This window comes from Poecilia formosa, unplaced genomic scaffold, assembly GCF_000485575.1.
Source record: "Poecilia formosa unplaced genomic scaffold, Poecilia_formosa-5.1.2 Scaffold392, whole genome shotgun sequence".
Lineage (NCBI taxonomy): Eukaryota > Metazoa > Chordata > Actinopteri > Cyprinodontiformes > Poeciliidae > Poecilia > Poecilia formosa.
In genome coordinates, this window is record NW_006800331.1 from 225627 (window position 1) to 241289 (window position 15663).

General features: G+C 36.4%; 2 protein-coding genes across 3 annotated transcripts; both read left to right on the forward strand.

Moving 5' to 3' along the window:
- Positions 1-387: 387 nt before the first annotated feature.
- Positions 388-11167, forward strand: LOC103154600 (protein LBH-like). Of its 2 annotated transcripts, none has more exons than XM_007575937.2 (4): positions 388-1063; positions 6468-6543; positions 7245-7533; positions 9305-11167. In XM_007575937.2, exons 1-4 carry the CDS (start codon positions 1041-1043, stop codon positions 9373-9375), a joined length of 459 nt encoding a protein of 152 aa, XP_007575999.1. In that variant the 5' UTR covers positions 388-1040; the 3' UTR covers positions 9376-11167. The 2 variants fall into 2 exon arrangements, with proteins under 2 accessions (XP_007575999.1, XP_016518344.1); XM_016662858.1 differs by lacking the exon at positions 388-1063 and adding an exon at positions 1124-1224.
- Positions 11168-12120: 953 nt separating this feature from the next.
- On the forward strand, positions 12121-14171 carry c5ar1 (complement C5a receptor 1). The gene is made up of 2 exons (XM_007575938.2): positions 12121-12223; positions 12529-14171. Exon 2 carries the CDS (start codon positions 12541-12543, stop codon positions 13591-13593), a length of 1053 nt encoding a protein of 350 aa, XP_007576000.1. The 5' UTR covers positions 12121-12223; positions 12529-12540; the 3' UTR covers positions 13594-14171.
- The last annotated feature ends 1492 nt before the right edge of the window (positions 14172-15663 follow it).

Sequence of the window (15663 nt, forward strand, 5' to 3'; positions counted from 1 at the left end):
TAGCCTACAGATGGGATTACATATTGCATTTTGTGGTGCTCTGCCTGTTTAGCAACAGTCTGCCTGTTATATATATATATATCTATTTATACACACACACACACATTTGTACATTTGCCCCCTTAATATTGTTTTTGCATAGCTAAATGTTTCAGATCATTAAGCTAATTTTAATATCAAAGAAAAGCTGAGTAAATGCAAAAAGCAGTTTTCTAAAATGATCTCAGTTAGAGGAAAATGAACGATGCAAACCAACTGGACTCAATGTAAAACAGGAATTACTACCTGACGGTGNCTGAGCCCTTGATCCTCTGAGCTAATTCCATGAATTGTCCCAATCTAAATCCACAGATGGAGGGATGCACAGTTGACAACGCAGTGAGAATCTTGATGATAATGATGGACAGAAGGATAAGGAAGACCCATAGACTACATATAAATGCAAAGCTCCAAGTGTCCATCTTGTTGTCATTTCTGCTGAGTTTTTCTATGGCTTTACTGTTGTGTGACCTCTCTTTGCAGATGTACGAGTGACCCAGTGTGCCAACTCATCAGAGGGGATGGTCAAGCCAGACTGACGTCACCCATCAGCCTCTGTAATCGAAAGAGACGCTAATCCGTCTCTGCCCCAAAGCCTTGCAGTTGGTGGGGAGGAAAAGGGAAACATCCAGAGACAGAGAGGGAGAAAGAGAGACGAAACCAAGCGAAGTTGGATACAGGAGAGAGGGGAGCACATGTGGGCAGATGGGAGGTCATATTGACCTGGACCAGAGAAGCAAAGGGCTGCCTTGACTGACCAAGAAAGACCAAAGCTTCACTCGCAACTGGATCTTCTATCAAGCTCTGGTATTTCTAAAGGTCTGGAAGCCCAACTTCTTCCAGGCTTCGCTCTGGAGGCCACAAGTTCCTGTGGAAGGACAGCAGAGGGGGAATGCTGTGGGAGCTGCTCACCCCCTCATGCACCCCCTCTGGTGTCGCCTTTGCTCACCGTGGAGGAGCCAAGCTTCACCACTGTGGAACTATGCCAAGACGAACAAGACATGCACCTGACTGCTAAAGAAGGGTAGGAAGCATGGTGTTTTAGACACCAATTAAACCCTAAGTAGTAAAAATCTGCTAAATTAGCTGCCATATTATAACTCTGCAATTCAAGTAAGAGTCATGAAGATATGATCTTGAAGAAAATAACTACAGGCTTTGCTAGAATAAAAGTTCCTGTCAATGGTAAGAGATAGAAATTAACTGATAAAAACATGTTGAAATGTCACAGGAAAGGAAAGTGTTTTACATTTATCAGTGGATATACACTGTATGCTTCAGAGGCATAGGGATTTTCCATTTATGCCTGACTCACAAACACCAAACAACTTCTTCCCAATGCAACATGGTTTAGACTAGAAGTTTCTTCCCAGGTTTTTTTATACAGTGTTTCGATCTATTCACTTCAAGTTTCATAATTAAAGCTTGAACACTGTCAAATTACCTGCCAAAACAGTTTTTTTTAGTTATGCTATGAAAATGAGCAAAAGACTTATCCTTTTCAAAATCTGTATGTGAAAAAAGATATGCATTTTTGAAAATTATATTTTCAAAATGTCATTTGAAAGCAAACAATTTTTTTATGACATTGACAAAAGAAATTCTTCCCTACAAATTCAAACATTTAGAAGTAGTGACATTTTAAAAAACTAAAGAAACATTTAATGCAGGGGAGGCAAATTGAGCATCCGCTACTTAGTAAAATCCCTAAGACAACATCTAGTTAAATATAGTGAGATATTTGCCACCCACAGTTGCTGTTATTCTTATCTGCACTTCAGATTAGGTTAAACTTTAAGGGCTATTTCCCCTCTCATTTCTCCTATCAGTGTATTAGAGAATAAACCACTAAGTGCAAGATAAATATAAGAACCACAGAAAAAAATGAGGGGAAAATTAAAGTGTTCTATAAAAACACTGAAAAACAATCCCCCAAAACTCAGAGTGAATAAACAACTGTATTTGTGACTGAAATAATATTTGCATTAATGCTGTAAAAAACAAAAAATTCTCATGGACTAAGCTTGTTATAAAGCTGAAAATCAAGCAAGTTAAACATCTCATGATGATAAATGGTAAATGGACAGAATTTACAAAGTGCCTTTCTAAGCATATTGACCACTACTTTAGGGACCCCAAAAGCTTGGGGTCCTAAGCTACTCTCCCTTGTTAAAGTTCTGGCCATAATCATAGTTTCAATCATTGACAAAACTAGCACCACAAAATTCAAACTCAATTTATAACACCATATAGAATATTTCCTGTCAACATTGGCTTTATGAGGAATTCATTTGTCATTAGCTGGTAAAAGGAGTTAGGTAAGCTGAAAAAACTTGTTTTCTAGTGTGAACTAAAAGTCACACTTAAGTTTTTATCAGTTTTTTTATTTGTATCATTTTATAGGATAGTTTCACCAATTCTTATTTGATCCTATGAAATAATCTCAGGAAAGTTTGTTTGCCTATTGTCTGCTGCTTAGTAAAAAAATGGAAATCTGTGAAGAGTGATGAGAGTGATGTCATGTAAGCATTGACATGTAAATATATATTTATCCATTAAAGATTCCTATTTTGTGAATATATTGTGAATAAAATCTGGCCCCATCAGACAGATGAAATTCTTCATGCAGCTAGCATGAAGAATTTTACACATAACGTTTAAAATACAATCCTTTTTATTTACAGGAAGCAGAAAAATGGACTGTTGTAATTTTTCTCCAGAGTTTTCGCAACACCTGAGTTTCACAGTTGCCAAACAAGAGGGTTTTGTCAAGAAACATGAGTTCCTCATCCTCATCAGGTTTTAGTCTGCTTTGGCCCTCAAAATGTTTTGGAGCAGTTGAGGAAATAACAGTGGCAAGACAAACAGAGGTGTGAGACAGGTTTTACTGTTTTTCCCCCCCCAGTTTTTGTTGTACATTCACATTATTATTATTAAGCAAATTTTTAAATCAGACAAATATAACTCGACTAAATGCAAAAAGTATGTTTAAAAAAAAAAAATTATTTGGGAAAAGAGCAATCCAAGATAACTAGCCCCTAAGTAAAAATGTTTCCACCCCCTAAACGTAATAACTGGTTATTGCCATAACGTACGCTGAGTCTTTTACAGCTGCAATGGAGCTGCAAAAGCAAAAGCAAATTCATGTTCGAATTATTTAAGCTCATACAACAGCACCTTAACAGGAATTAAGTCCAGACTTTGACTAGGCCTCTTAAAACCTCATATATAATTTTTTCTTTAGCTATTTGGAGGTCAAACTTGCTGTAGCACATTGAACTGTTGTCCTGATGCATAATTAAAGCGTGCTAAAGTTTAAGGTACTGACGTAGAACAGCGAAATGTATTTTGTTGTAGAAAATGCTGTGTTAGCTTCCTGCCAGATGTATTGGGACACACAGTTCCACTTTTGTCCCACCAGTCATCAGAACTATGTCATTTGGGAAATATGAGTCAGACTAGTTTCGTCCTTACTGAATCATAAACACACCATATTTAACGAAGACAAGTGAGGGTGACAGGGCTTTAACTGTAGTTCTGGGTTGTGACCAAATATGGTAAATGAGTTGTTGATTGCAGTAAATTTTGTAGACAAGCCACTCTCTGAAGGTCATATCTCAGTCCAATGTCTCCTTCATTTGTGCGTGACAAAAAATTACAACATGTAGGCAAGTGAGAAAAAAAAATCTGATGTGTGAAAACAGGAACTATAGATATAAACGCTTAACCTTGTTAATCATAAATGTAAAAGATAACTGTTATCATTCACACCATCGTCTTGCTAACAACTTTATGACCGGAATTTAAGGTGGTGTAGATTTGACATTCAATCATGTTAGACATGGACTGTTCTCTGTGCTAACAAAAATCTATCATTTGTGGATGAGTTCAGTCAAATGTAGTGCAATCCATCAAGGGGGGGGAGTAGAAGTGAGGGTGACTGTTGACTGAGCTGAATCAATGATGAAACAATGATGCATGCGAGGGATTACACAGAGGTTAAGCTTCTTCATCATAATAGCTGCTGAAAGTTTCCATACCAGGTGGCACACAAACAGCTTAGCATGGAACACTTGTCAACAGCACAGTATCAGAAATTGAATTGCAAAGCTGCACACGTTCACAAGTGGGTCAAACATGATAGCATCCTCTCAAAGCCGATCCTGTTTGGATGAGAACAGGGTGTCCTCGTTTTGCCCATTGTGCAAACTGGCTTAGTGTTTGTGTATTGCTCATAGTGAACAATAAATATAGTTGTACAGAATCATAAAGCCTCCCATGATAAATCAAACAAACAGAAGAACAGCTAAAAATCTGTTCAGCTTCCCCCAGTTAGGTGGATCTCTGAAATCTCCTTGCTAAAAAATGACATGTTGCCTTGTAAAGAAAAATATGATTAGCCTCATGGTTTCTTTACATTTGCCACATTACCGTAAAGTTTTATTGTGATTTATGACAGACAATATAAACTAGCATATAACTGAAAGGAAAGGGATGTATAGGTTTCAATGTTCTTTCATAAAATACCCTTAAATAATATTGAGTGTATTCAATTCAATTTAATGTCATTGTAAATACTGATGTTAAGAGAATTCCTCAGGATGAGGAAACAAGTCCACGATGACCAAGGAGCTAAGAAATGAATAAGTTAGGTTATAAAATATTATTTCTTACCTTGAACATTTCACTGAGAACTGTTCAATTCTCAGGACAATTCTCAGTTGGGTATTTCATATATCTGGCCCTTATGGAATAATGGCAAAAACCAGCCAATTTTGTACATTACTCTGATCATGCTGTCTCCACAACGACACAAAGTGGTGGCAGCATCATGCTGTGGGGATGCTTCTTTTTAGAAGAGACTGAGAAGCTGATCAGAGCTGATGGCAAGGCGGGCAGAACTAAATTCTGAAAAAAAAAAAAAAAATCTCAGAAGGATAACTGAGATTTATCCTTCTGATAAAATAAAGGCCTTCAAACTTCTATCTCTGTGTAGTTAATCCATGTAATGTGTTTAATTTTGAGACAAAGTTCTTCATATTAATTGGATTTACAATAATATTCTAATTTATTGACTGGGTTTGCTCTGTAAATGTGGCTCCTGAGAAGAATGACTTCTCTGAAAATTGCGTAAAGGCACTTTTTAAGTCTTAAAGCTTCCCCAAATTAATGTTTTGGAAATACAGCATTGATCCTAAGCAGACATTTGTGGTTCTGTTATTTACCAGACAACAGCTTCAAATAAAAGTATAACTGAAACTGAAAAATTAGGTAAAAATAAGCACAAAATGTGTTTTTGTGGACCAAAGTCCTATATTAATAAGCACCACAAATAAGTGCAGGACAACATTCCCCTTTCTCATCCTCCTGTTCTCAATCAAAAGTCACACAGGTCATCTTTTCAGGGAAGAATTCACAGAATATTTTTATTGCTTTACTACCTAGCAGGACATTTATGTAGCTGTGATTTGATAATAGAGCCCAGAATAGAATTTAGATTGCATCAGTTTTTAAATGGACATTTAATTAAAGAGCAAGACTTAGGAGGTTGGGTCACTGCCCTTGGGGTTATGCACTGAGTGGTTCTTATATGAAACAAAATGAGAAGCAGGGAGAAAAGCAGAAGCGAAGCATGAAAGAGGAATAAATAGAGGATTGGATTCAGCTCTGCAGACCTTTCTGTTTCCCATCAGCCATTCTGTAGGTGGGACATTCACAAACACATCCATGTTACTGACAAAAGAAAACCCAATCAATTATTTATAGGAGCTCGTAGGTTGGCCAAAATGAAACAGAGCATTCGCTCAGGCAGGTTCCGAGCCAGAAAATCAAATAAGGGGGAAAGACTACAGACTATGATCCGTCTTAGTTTACAACCCAGTTTGAACTGTGTATTAATCTGCAGAATTAATGTGTTTCACTTTGTGTGTGGGAGTCATGCTTGCACGCATCTGTACCAGAATTGGGCAACGTGATGTGGGGCAGAAAATACATAAGCCAGTCAAAACGCTGGGATGCTCGATGATGTGACTCTGTGGTAACTGAGCTTTAATTGTGACTCACATGGTGGCAATGGTGAGGTTACATGGGAGACCAGATGATTTGACTCAGGGGAACAAACTTTCAAAACCCTTCACCCAAAATCCTCCTGAAACTTCAGCATTTTTATGGTAATAAACAGAACTAAAGAAACTGTAAACTACTGCAGATTTGCACACAAATCAAATAAAAACCTGAAGTGAGAGTTACATTGATGTGAATGCAGCCATCATTCTGAATTGGTATTTACATTATTATGTAACATTTGAAAAACCATCATGGTAAGCTTTAAGGTAAATACTTTTTTCCACTCGCTGCAGATAATTTAAAACTATTTTTCTTGTTATTTCCCTAATTTTCCTTAGTTTAATTTTATTCTCTTTCTGCAGGAGTGTGCAGAAGATGAGTGATCAAGATCCGAACTGTGAAGATATGCAGAAGAAGGACCAAAGACTGCCATTCCAGGTGGGCTCTGTCGTCATCGTTGTACTACAATGTTACAAGGTTACCTAAATATTTCTGAATCTTTTTTGAATAGCTCAAAATTTCGCATAGCTATGATATAAAATACTCAGTGTCTCAGTTTCATACAACATACAACACAGAGATCCACAACTGAATGTCATGTAAGGCATAAGAAATATAAAGTGTTTGAAACGGGCTGAAAGAGTGAATAAAAAAAGAAACCCTAAAGCAGGACCTTGTGGGATACCACAAGCAATGGAAGAAGAGGAAGTTCTGAGTTTAGAAGCAGCAACAGAAAAGGATCAGAATATGAGAGTGAACCAAATAAAAACCTTAAATCACGTCTAACGTGAGCAAAACAACATTCTCCTGCAGTAGTATGCACCACTATGCTACTGGAGACTTGAAAAAGAGCAGTACCATTAGCACAAGATGTTTGGAAACTAGGCTGAAAACTCTAATTGAGGTTGTTTGTCCTAATCATCTGTGAGCTTGAAGAAATTTAGGTAATCCTTCAAACTCCATTAAAATTGAAGTATACGATCCTAAAGCTGAATAAATAATGTGTTTTTGTTGATTTTGTAATCTGCAGGAATATTGATGTTGAAAAACAGAGAATTAAATAGGTGACGACCGAGGTATTTTCAATTCTGAGAGCAAGACTATTTATTTTTTCAATTCTTAACCAATGATTCTTCCAGATTTTCCCAGACCCGATAGAAATTGTCTTGGGCCCAGAGGTGTCACTGAACAGTCCAGATCGGGACAAGGAGCGTCTGCCTTCCATCGTTGTGGAGCCCACAGAAGTGAGCGAAGTGGAAAGCGGCGAGCTGCGCTGGCCTCCCGAGAACATAGAAACAGAAGACGATGAGGAGGACCTGTTCCTGGAGCAGTGCATCCCCCCAGCCAACATTGCTGACTGGGGAGAAGACGAGGAAAAGGAGGAGACATCAATAGTACTGCAGCAGCAGTCAGGCCTGACACTCCTTGGTGAGCTGATGAGCATTCCCCCGGTTTTGGACTTAGCTTTGAAGTTGCAAAAAATTTGATTTGAATCTATCGTTTGCACACAATAAAAAATCTGCAAGTCTTCACAATGATGTTTTACAGAAAATTATAATTTACGCATCAAATATTAATTTAATGTGGAAAACAGTTGTGCCTTAAAAAAATAAACTATTAAAAAGATCAAATTTCTTAAATGTTTAGATCAAAATTTTATTCTGTCAAAAATGTTCAGTGATATTTTTACAACAGTTATGAAATCCTACACAATTAAATGTTCACATAAGTTTAAATGTTATTGTTATATATTTACATTTTTTGGCGTGTAAAACTATTTATAAAAAATAAAGCAAAGTGTTCTTAGCAGCATTAGCCAATATTGAGGGGCACATATGAATATTTTAATTTCTGTAAGCTTTGAGCAATCAAGCATTTTAGGGTCCTATTTGCTCCACACCAAAAAATATTATTCATAAATTAATAACTTTAGAGAAAACAAGCTTAAGATTAAATCAAAATGGAGCAAACAAAGACTTTAAAGAAATATGCTCATATTAAACTTCTGTCTTAAATAGGATGAAACAAAGAGAGAGAGGTTTCACATCACACTGCTACTTTATCTGTAAGCATTTTTTTTTAAACTACGTGACGCCTCACATAGGAAAAAATGATGTAAAATTTTGCAAGGAAGCATAAATAGAACAGGAAATTTGCACACAACCTCATTTCCAAACAAAGCCGAAATTTCTCTACATGTTACATATGACACTTTCTATGATTTTTCTGATAGCCTTCTCACTACAGGGGAAAATAAAGCAAAAATATAGCCAGTTCCTTTTGAAAATGACTGAAAGTATGCATTGTACATTAATTAAAAAAATTTAAGACAACAAATATAAAGTAACAAGGGCAGTTTGGCACTAACTGGGGAACTAAATGTGTGCAACCAGAACAACATCAAGCCATTGAGACCATAGCCAATCCAATAATATTTGTAAACCTAAAAACAAAAAAAAACACAGCATATTCTTTAATATTTAGAAAAGTAAACACAGATCCTTTCCATAAGTGGTACAATAGGACAGCCCTAATGCAGCAAACAAATCCCTCCATCCATCCAGTTTTCAAAGACAGCTGTGAAATGTTTCAGTCATTTTTTCATTAGTTTTAAGCCCTTGCAATTATTTGATTAGATACTTACTTTGAGAAATAGGTTTTAAAAATAAAAACACACACAGCATAAAACAAATTCCTAACTGAAAATTAAAAGCCATTATCTTCCTCTTTTTTTTTTTTTGCTTTTCAAAATTAGTTGTAATGCCCAGAATGAGGGATTGCTGCAATGTTACCCACCTATTGCAAACAACTGCCACATCCTTGTTCGGGTGAAGTAATTGCTGCAAAGCCCGTCGCTCATTTGAAATAGCTGGACTTCATTTGAATAAAAGCTTGATGACATAAACCGAATGCATTGTTTTATAACTAGGACTTTGAATCTGTCTAGATACCAAGATTTAATGTATCATATATTTCTGTATTTTAACTGGACCGGAGTGTTTTGTAAAATGCTTTGAAATGACGCTAGTTTTGAATTGGTTCTATGTATATAAAAAAGTAACAAAGACCAACACAGGGCAAACGGGGTAAAGGCAGAGAACCCATGCCTGCTTTTGAAGGCCGAGCAAACTCTCTGAATTTTGTAGTGTGTAGTTTTGCAATGCTTTAAAGCTAAATCAAAACTTTTTTCTTTCTGCAGACCTTCAGTCTGATGCATTTAGAGACGACACCCCGACTCTTCCTCCCAACAGTGCCCCCACCTTCCACTAAGAACATCGCCTCTGCTGACCCTGCGAGGAAACATCTTGAGATGAACTGTGGCAATAACTGTTGGGATGAAAAAATAACAACAAAAACAGCTGCAAAGCAGCAAACACGTTATCATGATAATAGTTAGGTAAACAACAACAACAGCAACAAAAACGCAACAAAAAACGACAAGGCAACCGGGACATTTTGGTTCAATGTCTTTGACTGAAAGGATTTTGATGTTTTCTGATCGGGGAAGATAATCATCCAAACACAAATGGACAGGTTTTTCTTTTAAAAGTATATTTTAAGGCAACATTTAGCTGAAATTGAAGGTTTGTGTTTCATTTCTTTTGGGATGTTCCATATTCTCAAAAACCCTGATGTCGCAACTTTTTTCCCCCTTTTCTGCTCCTTTTCCTTTCACATTGGGTAGTTTAGTTGAAATATTTATGTGCTTATTCCTCCAGCATGTAGGACGTAGTAAATCACAGTGCGCTAGCTGCCTGCTGATGGTTCATATAACTTGGAACTGCACAGGACTTTTACGTGTTTTTTGTAACAAAGGTTTGCTTTCAGCAGCAGAAAACCAACAGTTCTTGAAGTAAGATAAATGTTTGAACAGATCAAACCCCAAAATGTTTTTGCTTTTGTGGGAAATCTGAATAAACAGACATTATTATTTTTTAAATTTTAACAATAAAGTATTTGTTCTCTTTATATGGGAAAGATGAGGGTTGTAGCATATTTAGTATTTTAAATATTCCGTTTACTTGCTTGAAATGTTGTTAAAGTTCTTCTACTTAGGGCAAGATCCAGACACTACACACTCCATTGACGTAAAACATACGAACTAAAATTTTTCATGTAATGAGAACAAACAACTGAAGTAAAATTAAAAATTGTAACATGTTATTCATGTACTTTAAATGTTGACAAATTCTTTGAATGTTGTATAATTTCAATGTGTGAAACGCACCTGAGGCAACATTTATCCCATTAACATGGAATAAATTCTATATCTGGTTCCTGTGTTATGGAAGGATTTAATTCTGACATGTGAAATCTAAACACATTACTTTTGTTTTACATGCTTCAGCTTGTAGTCATTTTTAATTGTTAAAATTCCTCCTATCATTATGTAAAAAACATAGAAAACCCCTCAACATTAGGAGGGGTGTGTGTGATATGTGATGTCACATTTTGCTACACAAGATTTTCATGCGTTTTACATTTTTTTCCATGGAATTCCTTTTCCATCTGTCTCACATTAGGAATGTTTTCCGTGTTACACATTTTACAGCACAATTATTTTCTCGCGTCACAACAATTTTCACATTTAAAACATCATAATTTTACATTTGGAAAGGTTTTCCTCACAGGTTTCACATGTTGTGCAAACTATAAATTTACATATTTGTTTTAATGTTTTTACATAAGAGTATCTTTGAATGTAAGATGTGGGAAAATGTTACCCCGAGTTGTTCTTCATGTTACCGCACAATATAATTTATGTGAAACACGTTGGGAAATGTTCTTCATTTCAAATGTTTCCTCAAATGTCACAGAACAACATCATTCCCATAAGTTTACACAATAAAATGTTCAAATGTTAAACGTGTAGGACAATGTTTTCTCAAGTTTCGTTTTACTCCACAATATGATTTTCAAATCAGAAAAGTTTGCTGGGAAGCAATCCATGTGTAAAACAAACAAACGTTAGTGTGATATTATTATGTGTACCTACTTTCTGAAAATGTCTATTTTGTTTGAAAAAATAAATGTTGCCACTGACCACCGGTCAATGAAACTCGTAGTGGTAAAGTTGTTTGAGTTTCTGAATAAAATGGCTGGATTACCTCCTCAACAATGCAGTCGGGTTCTCCAGAGTCCTGCTGATGACATAATTATTTCATTCAGGTGTGTCGGAGCAGAGATGCATCTAAACGTTTCAGGTCACCAGCCCTGAAGGACTGGAAAACACCTAGCAAGAAAATGAGATTCCTCCACAGGACTTATGCAATAATAGTGTGTAGTGCAATAATCCTAAGGTTTTTTTTTTTCTTTCCTAAGCAAAATTCTCAAGTAAAGTAAAATACACTTCAATACTCTAAAGTAAAATACAATAATGACAAATAAGAAACTTGTCATGATGTGTAGCAAAAAAGTTAAATTCCTGTTTCTTAAATATGTCCAGGAAACGATAAAAATCTGCTTGAAGGAAACGGAAGTGTCACAACAGAAGTGAGAAGAGCCAGAATCATGAACAAGTGAAAGTATGATCCTTCATGAAGAAGAAAAAACATTTTAAAATAGCTGTGAAGAAAATTGTGCTGAGGGTTTCTATGCCTTCTATGTCTTAAAACATAGAGTGTGACAACAAAGGACAAAATAAATCTAAATGAAATAAAAATAATAATAAAAAAAAATTCTTTGTACTTGTTACACTGTGCTTCCTGTACAAATAATGCCCAATCGTTTACAGGAACACTTAAACACCTTTTGCTGTGATTTAGCTGTTTCAATTTCCTAGAAATTCATTAGCATGCACAAAACACTACATTTTCATGAAAAAGGTCAAGGCAGCCTAAGTGTTGTCAGAGTGTCATAAACTTTCAAAACAGGGAAACTTGACATTGTGCAAAATGTTCAAGTTGTTCAGATTCACAGATTCTCTATGTAATCACTCTGTTAAGCTCTCATTGGACAGAACTGTGTAGTGACTCTTGTGCAATTGTGCTGATGGGTGTGTACATCTTTGAATGTGTGTTACGGGGGTTGGAGTTGTTAAAGGTACTCTTCAATGCAGTCGCAGCTTCATAACTTTCTGTTAAAGAGTCAGGGTGGAACTTCAACAAACCAATCAACCGTAAGTAGGCACATTCATTAAATCTAATAGGTTTTTATTAGTTTGTTTTCTCAGAGGTAATCTACATACCCTTATGAGAATGTAAACTAGATTATTGACTCTAAAATGAAATTAGACAATAACTAATTCAATTAAATCTTGTCTTCACTTACAGATTTAATTTAATATTACATACGTATGTTTTTATTAGTTTGTGTTTTTTCAGAGGTAATCTACATACCCTAATGAGAATGTACACTAGATTATTGTCTCTAAAATGAAATTAGACAATAACTAATTCAATTAAATCTTGTCTTCACTTACAGGTTTAATTTACTATGGATTCAGAATATTCCGACAGTTTGGACTCTTTCAACTTCACTGAAGATTTATACCCTGACATCTTTGTGAATAATTTCACAGAGTTAAACTTACTTCCTGAGATTCAACCCATACAGATAGTGTCTCTGGTCCTCTACGCCCTGGTGGTCCTGCTTGGAGTACCTGGTAATGCGCTGGTTTTGTGGGTGACTGGTTTCTGCATGAACCGCTCGGTCACCTCTATTTGGTTCCTGAATCTGGCGCTGACTGATCTTCTGTGCTGCCTGTCCCTCCCTCTGCTCATGGTGCCCCTGGCACATGATGACCACTGGCACTTCGGCCCACTAGCCTGCACTCTAGTTAAAGGCCTTTTCTATTTGGTGATGTACTGTAGCATTCTGCAGCTGGTTCTGATCAGTGTGGATCGCCTGTTGCTTGTTAAAAAAGCCGTATGGTGCCAGAACAACAGGCGACCCAAGCAAGCTGCATGGGCATGTGTGGCTGTGTGGTGCTTGGCTCTGCTAGGCAGCATCCCTCAGTTTGTCTACGCCCAGGAGATTAAAAAAGGGGAACATAAGAGGGAATGTGTCCTAGCATACTCCAAAGAAAGCTCTTGGCCCATCGTATCCTTTCGGTTTGTGATGGGATTCATCCTCCCCTTCTTTGTCATTGTCATCTGTCACCTGGTTGTCTACAGCACCACCCGGAGGGGACCGTCACGTGGTCGGGCCAGATCCAAACGAACCCTGAGAGTCATTGTTGTTGTGGTGCTGAGCTTCTTCTTGTGCTGGCTCCCCTTGCACATCATGGACTTTATCGAACTGGCAACCCCTCTGCATTCTTTCCACAGTCCAAGAATCTACCTGGCTCAGGTGCTGGCCGTCTGTCTGGCATACTTCAACAGCTGCCTCAACCCTCTGATCTACGTGTGCGTAGGGAAAAGTTTCAAAGACAGCATGAACCGCTCAATGCGTCACATCCTCCACTTTGCTACCGAGGACCCAGCCTCAAGGGGGAGTATAAACGACACCAAGAGCACCAGCAACGAAAGGGTGACGACCAAAATCTGATGGACTTGTGTTTACAACCAACGTACAATCTTTAATTCCTAAGGAGAAAATATGTGAATGTTAATTCTGTGCAAGTTTCTTGGCCATGAACTTAAATTCAGTTTGGAATCAACTCTGAAATTTATGCTGTGTTAGTTTTTCAAAGAGACCATGTAAAACAGAATAGTTGACCTCTGCAAAGGCAGCTGTTGGGTTGGGTTCCGCCTTAGTGGGTAATCAGGATGTCTTGCACAACTTGTGATGTTCCAGCAGTTCCTTTTCATGTATTTAAAACTAAAAAAAAACAAGGTCCCACTTCTTCTTTTATAGAAACATGATTTTTATTTATTTATTTTATTTTTTTTTACTTTGTCTTGCTTTCACATATTACACTGCTATCAAAGTAATTTTCAAAATATTGTATTCTCTCTTCATGACATAAATTTCCCAGTAGAATTTGTAGGGTGGGCATTTTATTATTTAAGTTGTTGTTCCTAATACAAACCTCAAGAGGGAGACATTTTCTAAACGTCTGAAGATAAAAAGGGTACATTGCTTGTATTATATTTTATTTAATAAAATGTAGCCCTGATAAAACTGATTCTTTTAAAATATTTTTTTAACAGTAAACAAATGTCCTATTAAAATAATTCATTTTTTTTATTTGACGTTTACATAAAGACACAATTTTATAAGAATTACAGTGCAGGTTTTCAAATATTACATACGTATGTTGCTTCTATTTTTAAAAATTGTATTTCAAAACATTGTAAACTTTTACTTTTTAAAACAAGTGAACATGTTTGCAGATTTTTTTCCCTGAAATTTTTGACAGGATCTTCTATCATTGCTTCGTGAAATGTTTTGGAAAATAGGTAAATATACACATATTTTATTTGACAATGTCAATGGTGTATTTGAACTTTTAAATAATAGTAATCTTATACAAAATTAAATACCCTTAAATATTTATTCTTCCAACAATTTACTATATTTTCCTTTTTCTCTGGGACTCTGCATGCCAACAGTAAAAAGACAACCGATTCAATTACTAGTCTTAAGTTGTTGAAAAAAAATTAAGCACCACTCGCATTGGGAAGGTCATGTTTTTTTTTTATTATTTAGTAAATCATAAAAAAGAAAACAAAACCAACAAAATGTGTACAAAAAAGTTACCAAATAGAGACAAAATTACAATTTACATACTACATTCATTGCAAACAAGGCCACGTGATGATATATACAAAAGCAAACATTTACAAGTGTGTGGTTTCCTATGCCTGTGTTTTTATTGAGCTTGTGCACTTAGATATACTTTAAGCACATGCATATATGCATACTGGTATGGTAACATGGTATATACTGGACATTGTCACTCAGTCCTCTTAATTTTTGCTCATCAGTAAAGTAAAGCAGTGGTAGTCTCTACATATTGGCAGATGTCAACATTAAACCACAAGTATGCTGAGTAGAAGACAGTGGCATCTAAAAATTGCACATTCAGTTCCTGTTCAGGGTTTCACCATTAGCAAGTTCACCCTGACACAACTTTGCAACAATGACTGAATCTTTGTGCTAATTTTAACTGTTTAATAATTGCTAACTTTTTCTCCTTTCAACAAATGCTTTAATTTTGAATTGAAATGCCTGTTAGGACAGGAAATATGATTTGTGATGATTCTCCTAAAACAAGTTTATTCATGGGGAAAATAGTAGGGGCGCACTGACTGCAGTTTTCTGGTCAATCGCCGATTACTGATCTTTTAAAAAGTCTAACTTACCGATTCCGATTTTGGCCGATACCATTTTTGTCTGAAATGCTTATCAAGAAAGTTGCTGAATTGACAATGATGGAGTGACTATTGTTATCCCATCGGCATGACCTGGACAGCCGTTTTGTCAGTCAAACCTTTGTCACAGGAGAAAAGAAAAGCACAGTGGTTGATTTTTAGACCTTTGCCGAGGCTGATAACAACAGTGGATAAGATCGGCTTCACATGTAAAAATCAGCTGATCACGATCTCCCAAAATTAAGGAAATCAGCACCGATAAATTGTCTGGCCAATAAATCGGTGCACCCCTAGAAAATAG

Coding starts and splice junctions, on each gene's coding strand:
- c5ar1 (XM_007575938.2), top strand. CDS start 12,541: ATGGATTCAGAATATTCCGACAGTTTGGACTCTTTCAACTTCACTGAA.
- LOC103154600 (XM_007575937.2), top strand. CDS start 1,041: ATGCACCTGACTGCTAAAGAAGG. Junction 1,064..6,467: donor CACCTGACTGCTAAAGAAGG/GTAGGAAGCATG, acceptor CTCTTTCTGCAG/GAGTGTGCAGAAGATGAGTG. Junction 7,534..9,304: donor GTCAGGCCTGACACTCCTTG/GTGAGCTGATGA, acceptor TTCTTTCTGCAG/ACCTTCAGTCTGATGCATTT.